The sequence below is a fragment of the Schistocerca gregaria genome, chromosome 2 (assembly GCF_023897955.1).
Source record: "Schistocerca gregaria isolate iqSchGreg1 chromosome 2, iqSchGreg1.2, whole genome shotgun sequence".
NCBI classification, from domain to species: domain Eukaryota; kingdom Metazoa; phylum Arthropoda; class Insecta; order Orthoptera; family Acrididae; genus Schistocerca; species Schistocerca gregaria.
In genome coordinates this window covers 346,931,659-346,945,379 of record NC_064921.1, presented here as the reverse complement: position 1 = coordinate 346,945,379, position 13,721 = coordinate 346,931,659, and the positions used below count along the sequence as shown (strand labels likewise).

General features: G+C 44.6%; 1 protein-coding gene and 1 pseudogene across 1 annotated transcript in view; both read left to right on the top strand.

Moving 5' to 3' along the window:
- Nucleotides 1-13,721, top strand: part of LOC126335775 (retinal guanylyl cyclase 2) — a gene marked incomplete at its 5' end in the record, with an annotated part of 576,657 nt that overhangs the window by 377,918 nt on the left and 185,018 nt on the right. Inside the window, 2 exons of the mRNA XM_049999236.1 lie at nt 3,257-3,416; nt 13,143-13,292. Of these exons, the coding sequence (XP_049855193.1) occupies nt 3,257-3,416; nt 13,143-13,292 (310 nt within the window). The remainder of the gene's footprint in view (nt 1-3,256; nt 3,417-13,142; nt 13,293-13,721) is intronic.
- LOC126337233 (5S ribosomal RNA) lies at nt 8,567-8,684 on the top strand (annotated as a pseudogene).

Below are 13,721 nucleotides of genomic sequence, written 5' to 3'. Positions count from 1 at the left end.
AACGATCACGGTGAAAAAATTTGATGAATACGGTTTACTTCTAGATATTTTAAGGTCGTTGCTGCTTGCAGTGATATATCGCCAAGATTATAATCGGTCTACCCGACGAGGCACATGCCGCTTTTCCAGTATCCCTCAATGCGCATGCACGCATCGCTAGTATTTGTCGCCATTGATAACCCACTACTCAAATTTGGCATTAATTTTTTGGGTGTAGCACTTTCCCTTCGCTTGCTTCTTTTGAACATATACTTTGATTATCACGCGTGAAGCTACTTGCAGATGAGACTGCATTGCTTCAGATGCGAGACAATAAGCAACGCACGTCCATCGGTAATCCTCCTGGAGGACGATCGGTGCACAATACTAATGCTGCGAATGCGTAATATAAACAGCACCTCTTCTGAACTAGTCTGGCATCTTCGCGACTACAGGAAACGTCTCAGGCCCTTTACATCTATTGCAACTGTAGGTCTCTTCGCTAAACGGATACCATATCATTTGTTAGTTTCATATTATTAAGTATGTTTCAATTTTCGCTACGGAAGACAGGCCAGATAATGAGTTTTCCCAACTTTTCGGTAGTGGACAACAAGTGAGTCATTATTTTATGTTTGAACTTTCCTAATTAATACAGAAAGAAATAAATATCAGTACAAAAATGGTTCAAATGGCTCTGAGCACTATAGGACTTAACATCTGAGGTCATCAGTCCCCTAGAACTTAGAACTACTTAAACCTAACTAACCTAAGGACACCACACAGATCCATGCCCGAGGGAGGATTCGAACTAGAGCCGCTCTGCCACACAGGCCGGCAAACATCAGTACAACTGAAGCGGATCTCTCTAAGTTAATTACCATGCCTCTAAGCTGCGGATGTCCTACGTAGCAGTATTTATACTATCCTTTTACTTCTCGACATAAATCGGATTTGTCACACAGTACGCTGAGCTTTTTTCTTAGAAATTTCTTTACGATACAAACGGTTGCCCTGCTTATTGACTCAGCAATTCGTCTGCCACATTGAACTTACTGTTCTCTCGGTAATTTATCATTCTTACCTGTACTGCAGTTCTGGGTTACTGAAACTCCGGCTACCGCAAAACACAACGTACTTCATTTTGGTAGTTTGTGTCCAGTCTTGTTTCGACATCTGTCTATCATCTTCAGTGGATTTTGTTTTAATTCTACATTAAATGTGATAATGAATGTGTACATATTGGTTTGCTTTTATGCGTTGCTATGACTTGACAGCATCCGATATTTTCCGTTCTTTTATAGAGGGTGTCTCTCCTAAGAATTGTCAGATGCGTTATTTCTGGTGTTACAGCAGATATTTACAGTTTCGTTTTTGTATTGCGTAGCTGGAATTAGCCCAAACAAATAGTGCTCATGACATGTTACATTTGACGCCCATTGTCGACGGAAAGCGTCGGTTTGTTTCTTGTTATGAGCAAAGAGAGTTTTTAATCGGAACTTTACGTGCCCATTAGATGGAGTGCTCCAAAATTAGTCTACTGCGGTATTCGTACTATTGAGACGTATTAACAGGGGCAGAATGGCCAGTACTCCACCAGCAACAGCACTGCCCTGGCCTGCTGCCGCTAAGCGTGCAGTCCTACTGAGCCGCTGCTGGATTACTGCTCGTTGTTCCTGTTTTACTCTCCCTGTTAAAACGTATCGATGATACGAATGTCGTACTAGACTCATTCGCGAGCGCTATACGGAATGAGCGAGCAAAATTCCGATTCAAAAATAATTTTGTTTGTAATAGGAAACAATCCTACGCTTTCTGTTGATACTGAGCATCGCAGGAAAGATATGGTGAGTAGTATTTATTTACGTTGACTCCAGCTACACAATGCAAAAACGTAAATGCAAATATCTATCCAAACGCCAGAGAAACATCGCCGGCCGCGGTGGTCCCGCGGTTCTAGGCGCGCAGTCCGGAACCGTGCGACTGCTACGGTCGCAGGTTCGAATCCTGCCTCGGGCATGGATGTGTGTGATGTCCTTAGGTTAGTTAGGTTTAAGCAGTTCTAAGTTCTAGGGGACTAATGACCACAGCAGTTGAGTCCCATAGTGCTCAGAGCCATTTGAACCATTTTAGCAGGAGAAAATGCGACTCTTATCTCCGTTGTATTTTCTTTGCTGGTTGTACTTATATACATTGCTTTTCAGACCTTCCTCACTTCACTCTCACCTCATTTCACAAATTTTCGTAGAATAAAATGAGGTTTCGTGAAGACTCAAATCGGCACACTCATTGAGAGATGACACCAAGTGGCACACAGTGAAATTCGTCTGCCGGCTCTTACAGCGACGTATTACGGTACTGTAGCGCACGAATGTCAGTGTGCATCAAGACTGCTGATATGTAGCTGCAAATGAACAAAACGTAAATTCCGTAACTTTATTTTCTCGATCTCATAATACAGAATTCATGGTTACCGCTAGTACTTTTCTCTACAGAGGTGTCCTTGCAAATACAGTGTTTACTCAAGTGTGAGGTTTTGTGTGTCCATTTCTAGTTTAATTTTTGTGTCGTTTACATTACTGCCATTGGAGGTTTAAGTACGTATAATGTGCAACTAATTGCTTTTCGAATTTGATAGGATTTATTGTGCTATTAATAAGATGCTGAGCAACTGCAGACTCAACATCAAATTGAGGTGTTATAGGAACGTTATTTTCTGGACCATGAGCAGTTAGACGTTAGGGTCTTAGTGGTGACGGAAACAACGGGAATTTAGTTAACAAAAAGTTTACGAAACTGAATGGTCGTTATGTTAGCGCAGTTTCAATATTTCCGCCAGTACCACGTCTAGCTGCCCATGATTCATACCGCAATCTTCTAAATCTACATCTACATACATACTCCGCAATCCAACATACGGTGCGTGGCGGAGGGTGCCTCGTACCACAACTAGCATCTTCTCTCCCTGTTCCACTCCCAAACAGAACGAGGGAAAAATGAGTGCCCATATGCCTCTGTACGAGCCCTAATCTCTCTTATCTTATCTTGTTGTAACACCCTACCTAATGTTGCGCCTGTAGTGGTTCGAAAACTAGTTAGAGGTACCATAATCGTATCAAATTCAAAAGGTGTCGTATCAAATTCAAAAGGTGTCTGGTTGTACATTATACTTACATAAACCAGCAATTTGAATGGCAGATGCAGTTCGTCACGCACAATGGCTGCAACGAATGTTATCAGCATTTGGTAACGCAGACGTGTGCGTGCTGTGTTGCAGGGCATGCGCTACCTGCACACGACGCCGGCGCGCGTCCACGGCTACCTCACGTCGCGGAACTGCGTCATCGACGCGCGCTGGGTGCTCAAGGTCACCGACTACGGGCTGCCCGCCTTCTACGAGGCGCAGAACATCCCGCCACCCTGCAAGTCCGCAAGGGGTCAGTCTCGCCTCGCACCTGTCTGATCTTTCCACGCCCTGTAACTACACAGCTCGACAGTTGATACGCAGTGGTGGGTTCTGCACGTCAGTTGCTGTACTGGAGTGATGCGTGTCCACTACTTTGCAGGAACATGGCTCTGTCGAGAAGTCTTTCCACGCAACAGCGCTGTCAGAAATTTTACGCCAAACCCATAATCTCACCACCCTTTCAGCTCACTAACACATAAGAAAATATATTGTAGCAAACCTCGACTGCAAATTCCTCTGGCGCCACTATCTACTAACCATCCAAGAAACAGACAGCAGTTAAAGAATCCGTGCATGGAGATTACATTCCTCCCGCGTCCTCCACACCTACAAAAGCCCAGTCCAGTGCATTCTTATCTTTGCCAACGTAGCTTAGCTCTTGATACCTAAATTTTATCACTCTTAATAATTCTTTGAGAACCATGGACTCTACCACGCCTTTCGTATCCATCATCTCTGTCCTATCGGCATCCTGTACTAGTTAGTTAAAGCTTGCCCTATCCTCAAATGCCTTGAACATTTTCGCATATCCTGTGTATCTTGTAAGCTTAAAGCTCGAAACCCCACTAACTCTACAATTCCTGACTGCTGCTGGGTGTACAAACATGTCACAACACCCCCCCCCCCCTTCCACCTCCACACACTCCATATCCTACACAAAAGAAACGTGACAGGTCACCTCTCCCTAACCCAAAGTTCCATGCTGACATTTATTCATCTACCAGTTATACCTATCGCTCCCCCTCTCCACATTAAAGCTCCAAAGCCCACCCCACCACTCATCTGACCACTGTCACCTTACCCATGTTTCTTCCTGTTCAACCCACTGATCAGATACTTCTTAGCTCAATATCGACCCCCTCCCAGACGTAATGATCCATTTGTATTCCCGTTCATGCCTCCACACTCCTTTTCTACCCTTAATGCTACGAAACGACCTCCATAGATTTGAAAGGATCAATGTGGTCAACGACATGAACATAGTCGCCATCTGTGTTTCTTATAACTATATTACCAAAAGGATTGGTCTTTTATTCGATTTTAATTCCTTTCTTTTATAAGACTTAACTGTACAAAACTAATTGATTAATTTAAATAAGTTTATGCTGAAGAGCAGTAGTATGACTGCTGTCACGCTCCCCCACCCAACATCTTAGGGATGGCCGACTGGCAGTAGCCATAGCAGATACATATAAAATCCCATTCAACTGCGGTCAAATGTACATAAGAACTAAACCGACTTAAAAGCACTACAGTAATTCTACTCTGGGTAACTCAGATAACTGAGCAGTAATCGACCATGCGCTGGGACCAACGTACCACGAAATTCGTTCCTCCGATACTACGGTTTTATCAAGATCTGGTCATTACTATACTAGCACGTACAAGGAGGCTATGTAAATTCAGTTACTCCGAAAACAACATAAAAGAGGGAGAAGTGAAATTAAAGAAGTTATGTGTGCTTGAGTGCTAAATTAAGCAAACAGCACCATAATACTCGCCAGCGGGGCTCTGCGATCTTGAGTAGCGTTTGATGACGTTACGATCTGACCGTTGCTTGGGTAAGTGTAAAGCAATTGGAGCTGCTAAGCTTCTTTAAGTTTGAATCTGTAATCTGAGTCTTTGCAGCCCCTGATGATTTCTCCAGCATTGTGAAATGCAATGGTGCAATGGTAGACAGAGAACTATTGCCTTGGACCATGACCTAATGCCCATTTAAAAAAAAAAAAAAAAAAAAAAAAAAAAAAAAAAAAAAAAAAAGAACAAAAAAACACCGAAGACATTGATTTATTGTTCAGCAAGACTACAGTAGTTCTGTTGAAAAGTTTATTTCTAACTTTCGAATCATAGTTTATTCCTGCTGTCTCAATTCTCGGAATGCATTGTGTAATATATATTAAATACTACACCATTTCAGCACTTTGAACTGAAGCTTTCCTCAAAAGAAGGAAGGAAATTTACTATGGCCTGTCGATCTACCATTTCAAATTCTGCTGCGATGTCACGTAAGTTATAAATAACGAGTCAGATACTGCACTTCCTCTCAGTCTCTTTCTCCATATTCTGTTCATTAAGTAGCTGTTCTCTTTTTTTTTCTAAAGTTTCATTGGAAACACCAATAAGCACATTATCACTCCATCGCTTTGTTATTTCCAAGTATTCTCCAAATCTGTAAACATTAGGACATACGTTGATCAGCCAAAACATTCTGAATACTGCTCTACTGTGGATATAAACCCGTCCAGGCGATAGCAGCGTCACCTGGCGAGGAGAGTCTGCTAGTCAGAAATACGAACAGTGCACGTAGAGTCAGTGAGCATGCTGTCCGTGTGAGGAATGAGGAGGGCGCGCGATGTATCTGAGTTTGAGCGAGGGGAGATTGTGACGTTCCGGACGCTCGGCACGAGCATTTCGGAAACCGAACGACTTGTCGAGTGTTCGAGGAGTGCCGTGGTGAGTTGATGGTTGCCAGGAGGTGCCATATTAAAACTCATGTGCTGTGTCAAGCCGGCCTTGTACGCCAGTGGAGTTGTGGCATCGTCAAGATGCCACAGTCGACTCAGCGGTCCGCGTCCCTGCCTACTCAGTGCTGCTCGGTGCGAGCTGCAGGAGGCTACATCCTTCTCCTCGCTGGCGTCGCTGAGATCGCAGCGACCAACAAGCGCCCACTATCTGGCGTCCGTATCTGCAGCCCTCGCGTCGGAAGTCTCCAGCGCGTTTCGCGAGCCGAGACGACTGCCTGCAGTAGCGAGCCAAAGAGTGCCCCGCCCTGGCTGCCTGCAGACCCCGCGTTGGCCTCAGAGGGTCGAACCAACGACCCGCCGTGGACTGGGATGCTGTCGCCCCATCTGTTGCTGGTGTGACACGCCCCGCTGTCCGGGAGAGCTGCCACACTTGAATGAATCTCGTTAGAATGCGACACTATTTATACTTGGCTGTGCGGCTCTGTTTCGCTAATGCACCGCTTCGTGTCACGTATGCATAACATTTAGGTTGGCCAGTGGCCCTCTCTTGCCCATGACTTGCGCCATGGAAACTGCTGTGTGCGCCCTCTCCAGCAGTTCTACACCCTCGTGGCCTCTATTTGCCTTCGCAACTGCTGGTATGCGAAACTTACTGCAATCCGGCCCACACCTGGCTGTAACTCGTGCTCCAAATATCGCACGAAGCTAACTTTCCCTATCCTAAACGGTGGTGCCGCTACAGTGGATTGGGGGTACAACACATAACGACGAGAAAACACCCATACCGTAAAATACCACCTCACTGTTAGCGATACCCACGGTCTCCAGACTAGTGAAGTTCAAGCCATTCCATCGGATTGCCACAGGGGTGTAGCGTGATTCATTACTCCAAATCACTCGCTTCCAGACATCCACTGCACAGTGGCGTCGCTCTCTACACCACTTCAAGCGACGCTTAGCACTGCCTACACAGATGTATGGTTATGAGTAAGTTCGACCATTGTGCCCCACTCTTTTTAACTCCATATGCGCAGCCATTGTGCTAGCTCTCTGGTAGCACTTTGGAAATCGCGAGTGATTCCTTCATCTTATTCCATGCGAGTTTTTACAACTACCCTCTTCAATGCTCGAGGGCCCCTGTTCAACAGTATAAGCGGTTTGCCTGGTGTTGGTTTAGCTGTCGCTGTTCCTTTGCGTTTCCACTCCATAGTAAGATCTCATACCGAACAGCCGACTTGGACAGCTTTATAAGGATCAAAATGTTTTTCATGGATTTATTACCCAGGTGAATATAGTGACTGGTGTACACTGGTAGTCGTCAGTGAGTACACCTGACAGACCCATCACTATTACTGCATCTCTACTGAGAACACAATATTTTCCCCCTCATTTTATGCTGCCGGCTTTGTCTCTCGTGGCATATGGTGGTCAGTTCCACAGTACATATAGGTGTCCGCATACTTTTGATCAGATAGTGTATTATATTTTTAGTTTTGTTTGTAATCTTCTCACTCCAGATGATTCAGTTTAGATTTCTAATAATGCTTTTCTCTCCTCCAGTCTTATTTTTAACATCTTCTACACTCTTTCCATTCGTTGGTGTGGTTAGACAGACATAGTTAAGAGATGAACATTTGCTACTATAATTCGCAACATCTAAATTGTTCAACAACGTGGTAAAAATTGTAAAGATTAAATTCTAAGAAGACGTATCTGGATATACTCTTAAAATACAATATTAGCTTTTGGAAGATGATGCGCTTATCGCAAATTGCATTTAATTTTTAAAACTCATTTCCGTTTCCTAGATAATATTAATGCAGGACTAATGCATTTAAAAATCATACACATATCCGGGACTGGATTCAAACCTAGAATAATGTTTTCTCACTTTTGCTTCGTGCTGTCTGGTATGATAGCGTAAGAGTGACGCAATTGCTTAGAGTCCACATCCATCCGACAGGTGAAGCTTGTTCTCGAATGTAGAAGTGAAATCCACAACACGTTCTGTATAACACTGCGTCCCAATCACGTGTTTTATCACTCCGAGTTCGCCAATTTAATGGACTCTGATAGCTCTTTGCCAGACTCATTCAGACATTAAATGTTCAGCCGCTGGAATCAAACTAGTTGTCGTGCCTGGAATATTCAGGCCTAATTATAGGGACAAATAATAAATAATATATTATACCCGGCCGTCATCGGCGCTTAGCACGTGATCGACATGTGTGACTGACATGTCTGATACCCCACAAACAAGCCACAGAGTGTTGTCCTCAAACAGCCGTTACGCGGTGCGAGGTAAATTAAAGCAACGGGCCGGGATAAAGCGCTAACAATCAGGAATCGAGGACACTAGACAAGCCTATCGACTGAAATTATCTTCCGTATGAGCGGCTAATGGAGCTCACGTTGCTAATTATTTCCGACAGAGTACGTCTCATTTCGTGCAATTTTGCGACGTACAGACTGGGAACCTGGTATAACCATCACAACGCAGTAATATTATAATCCGGTGTTCAGTAATATTCTTCTACCTTATGTGAACACATAGGCAGTCCACTCCCGTACAGTACCAATTTTGAGGCCGCAGATTGCCCAAATGACGCTAAAAGTATTTTTGAAATGAACTAAATGCATTGCAGTGGTTGTGAGGGACAACGGCCATGCCGCCGTGGTAACACCGGTTCCGGTCGGATCACCGAAGTTAAGCGCTGTCGGGCTGGGCTAGCACTTGGATGGGTGACCATCCGGTGTGCCGAGCACTGTTGGCAAGTGGTGTGAGCTCACCCCTTGTGAGGCAAACTGAGGAGCTACTTGATTAAGAAGTAGCGGCTCCGGTCTCGTAAAGCGGGAGAACGGTGTGCTGACCACATGTTCCTCCATATCCGCACCCAGCGACGCCTATGGGCTGAGGATGACACGGCGGCCGGTCGGCAATTGAATCTCAATGTAGACAAGTGTAATGTGATGCGAATACATAGAAAGATAGGTCCCTTATCATTTAGCTACAAAATAGCAGGTCAGCAACTGGAAGCAGTTAATTCCAAAAATTATCTGGGAGTACGCATTAGGAGTGATTTAAAATGGAATGATCATATAAAGTTGATCGTCGGTAAAGCAGATGCCAGACTGAGATTCATTGGAAGAATCCTAAGGAAATGCAATCCGACAACAAAGGAAGTAGGTTACAGTACGTTTGTTCGCCCAATGCTTGAATACTGCTCAGCAGTGTGGGATCCGCACCAGGTAGGGTTGATAGAAGAGATAGAGAAGATCCAACGGAGAGCAGCGCACTTCGTTACACGATCATTTAGTAATTGCGAAAGCGTTACGGAGATGATAGATAAACTCCAGTGGAAGACTCTGCAGGAGAGACGCTCAGTAGCTCGGTACGGGCTTTTGTTAAAGTTTCGAGAACATACCTTCACCGAAGAGTCAAGCAGTATATTGCTCCCTCCTACGTATATCTCACGAAGAGACCATGAGGATAAAATCAGAGAGATTAGAGCCCACACAGAAACATACCGACAATCCTTCTTTCCACGTACAATACGAGACTGGAATAGAAGGGACAACCGATAGAGGTACTCAGGGTACCCTCCGCCACACACCGTCAGGTGGCTTGCGTAGTATGGATGTAGATGTAGATGTAGGTACCGTTGGGCCTTCATGGGGTGTTAGGGAGAAGTTTAGATTTTTTTATTGGTTGTGAGGATCCTATATACTCCCGCGTCAACATGCATTTTGTGACATTGGTGGCAGACGTATGGCTTTGCTTCATCGCACATTATACAGTCTAGTCACGCTGATGTGACCACTACCTGTGTTTGATATGAAAGTGCAGTAACCACTCACGGATGCAGGTGGTAGCACTGACAGAGGAAGGTATATAATGCATAATGGAGGAGGGGGAAGGAGGACCTGGAGGTAGTACTAATGCGGAAACGGAGCGATTTATCTGATGTACAAAATGGCATGATCATTGGCTTTTGGGGCAAGGGTGAAGGATTTCCGAAACGGCTAAGTTTCTAAACCGTTCGGGTGCCTCTGCGGTTAATTTATACTGTGCATGGCAAAATGGTACTGCCTAACACTGACGCTGAAGTAACATTGGTACACCAGGGGCCTTTGATGACATGAGTGAACGACGGTTGCAGAGATGTGTAACTACTGAGCTACTGACCGCCCAGATGAACCTAGGGGCTACGAACAGCGTGTCCTCAGCGACCATTGGGAGAACGTTGCTAGGTATGGGCCTCCACAGCAGGCACGTGGTTCATGCACGATGAAACACGTTTTATCCATCGGACAGATGGCCATTGACATTTACGGTGTGAAAAGTCGGAGGAGGGAGCGTTACGTTCAGGAGAATATCACTGAGTAATCTAGTTATTCAGGAAGGCATAATGGACCGACACTGGTGTTCATCTACGCTTGCCGACTGTGTCCACCCCTATACGTAGTTTGTTTTTGCTCAGCACAATGGCATCTAAAGGCAAGGCAATGCTATGTTTCATACAGCTCGCAGTGTACGTGTGTCGTTCGAAGAGCACGAGGTTGAGTTTACTGTACTCCCGTCGGTACCACACTCAAAGGATTTAAACCCAATCCAGAGTCTGCGGAACCATCTCGATCCGGCCATGGATCTTCAACAAAGAAACCTGGCGCAGCTGACCACGGCACTGTTGTCACCATGGCCCCAAACACCTTCCAGAACCTCATTCACTCTCTCCCTGCTTGTGTCGCAGCTGCCCGCGCTACAAAAGATGGTTATCACATTGCATACTATGTTACTGAAGCTACTGCTCGCTGGTTTAGCTGATTCCATCATTCGACCTCTGACAATGTATTCTGCAGCAGTAATTGTTGCTGCTTGGTGGAAGTGCTTGGCACGGCAGTCTGTGAAGTTCAGCCTGTGTGCGTGAGCCGGCGTGGGTCGGAATTGGTAGCTATCATATGTTCGGTATAATTATCCGCGTCATCTTGTGATCGTCGTAAAGTATCAGTCTCTGACGTATGTTGGCATGTGCTGTGTTGATAAAACTGAGTGTATTCAAATTGCTTGATAAGACCAATTACTTCCGTGATATTCCATATAGTTTGTGCTTCTGTAATACCTATTATCAATTGAAACCGTAATTATCAGCTTCCTGGAAAAGAATAAATATATCATCAGCTCTTTGGAATGCTGAGAGACAGCATCATCTTAATACAGCATCGCAAAGAGCGTGTTACATAGTGCACAGAAATCGTAGGTGGAAACGTCTTTGACCATGAAACTAAGTCAAGCTTACGTAGCCCAATGGTTAAGAAATGACTAGCAATAACATTTGGAGCCACTTCTTCGCAGATACCAATTACGAAAATACTGCAGCTTTGCTGCTATGATCGACATCAGCCGTCAATAACCACTCACAGACATGCATTCATGTCCGAAGAACATCTCATCTTTGTTATTAACAACATAGGCACTGCAATATCGTATTTATCCGTTGACACCGGGCAGCGACTTTCAATTAAAATGTTCTCCCCTGTACCGAAATTAGGTAATGTGTGTACGAGTACAGTTTGTGAGGCAGGAGCGTCAACATAGGGAAGCTGGTGTTTGGCTGTGAATCGCGCACAGATAGCCACAGGATTAAGGCGACCATTCGCGTAAAACGTCCAATCTGGGTTCGAGTCCCAGCTTGACATAGATTTTCGTTTATTTAACAAAGGTAATACGCCAAACAGCTGTGCAAATCGAGAAGTTAGCTCATTTTATTTTCGCTCCCAGTTTCCTTCAGTCGATTTTTTAACTCCTTTTTCGTATTCGTTTTCTGCGGTTCTAATATGGATGCGTGGACCCTAGTCGTTTTTACGCCCTAAAACAGAACAAACAAAACCAAATTTGGCAAATTCAATATGGCACCTTCAGGCCCCATTAGCACCTTTCAAAAATTATCGATATTGGCATACAGGGGCCATATATGCCAGTATCGATAATTTTTGAGAGGTGCAAAATGGTTCAAATGGCTCTGAGCACTATGGGACTTAACTGCTGAGGTTAAGAACTTAGAACTTCTTAAACCTAACTAACCTAAGGACATCACACACATCTATGCCCGAAGGAGGATTCGAACTTGCGACAGTAGCGGTCGCGCGGTTCCAGACTGTAGGGCCTAGAATGCTCGGCCAACCCGACCGGCTGAGAGGTGCTTATGGGGCCTGAAGATGGCAAACTGAATTGACGAAACTGGTAGCGAAAGTAAAATAAAATAACATCTCAATTTGCATGACTGTTTGCAGAATTTATTTGTTAAATATTTGACCAGCCAGACGAAACTGGTAGCGAAAGTAAAATAAAATAACATCTCAATTTGCATGACTGTTTGCAGAATTTATTTGTTAAATATTTGAGCAGCCGCTGTCCCACGTCCCCAATGTATCAACAAAGGCCAAATGTTCGTTGTCGTCATTCCCTTATACAGCTGGTGGTTGTTCATACTTGGAACTACGAATACATTTCATGCGTGAGAGGACCATACAGAACGGAAGAGGAGGCGAGGGAGGAAGAGATTTCAGATCCTGGATGATGAGCTGGACGGCAGTACATACATTCTTACTTTTAAGCAAATCATTTCGCAAAATATTTGCCCCCCCTCTTCTTTATTTTCAAGTTTTGTTCAGTGTGCATAAAATATAATATATGTAAATATTGATCGGCACTCTATTATTATTAAGACTATATAGAGAAAAGAGAGAAGTTTCAATTTATGCTGTGATTTGGTATTTTTTGACATTTCGTTTACATGGGTAGCAGCAGCTGTTTGTGAAATATTTAATTTTTCCCTCAAATCACTAATTGCGTTTCTTTTTTGTTTCCTGCGATTACTTTCAAGAATTCTTTTAGAAAACTAGACCTCGCACTAGTTAATTTGATGCCTTATTTGTGCATTTTCCACTCTTGGTGAAAATTCAAACAAGCACCCGTTGTGTAATTTCAAGGGAGTCGTCAAACATTTGACCAAAAGGGCTTTGAGTATTTGGCGACCTTCAGTATGGAGATATTACTGCCGTATCGCCCATGCGCGTGCACAACACTCGAGCCGCGAGTTGTCTGTTGGCAGTCATAGGCTTCCTAGCACGTAAGCCTAAATCTGGCCCCTGCGCAGTTTTCGTTCCATCCGTCGAAACAAGCCCTAGTATTTGTAGTAGCTGTCCTGCAGGCCGTTTGTGCGTTGTTGCAGACCTGCTGTGGACGGCCCCGGAGCTACTGCGGAACCCGGCGCTCCGCAAGCAGGGCAGCCAGCCGGGGGACGTGTACAGCTTCGGCATCGTCATGCAGGAGGTGGTGGTCCGCGGAGAGCCCTTCTGCATGCTCGCACTCAGCCCTGAAGGTGCGTACCAGTGTGTGTGCGTGTGCGTGTGTGGGTGGCAGGGAGAAGAAGGCGAAAAGAGCGGCGTGACACTTCAGAGCAGCAATGTAACTGCGTGCCAGTGGCTTCGAAAGTTATGCGACCTACAGGGTGCGTAAATGCGAGGGCTACTCATAAATTAATTCCGTTTATCTATTAAAATATAAAATGAACATAAACAAAAGCAAAACGAGGATAATGGAATGTAGTCGAATTAAGTCGGGTGATGCTGAGGGAAGTAGATTAGGAAATGAGACACTACAAGTAGTAAAGGAGTTTTGCTATTTGGGGAACAAAATAACTGATGATCGTCGAAGTAGAGAGGATATAAAATGTAGACTGGCAATGGCAAGGAAAACGTTTCTAAAGAAGAGAAATTTGTTAACATCGAGTATAGATCTAAGTGTCAGG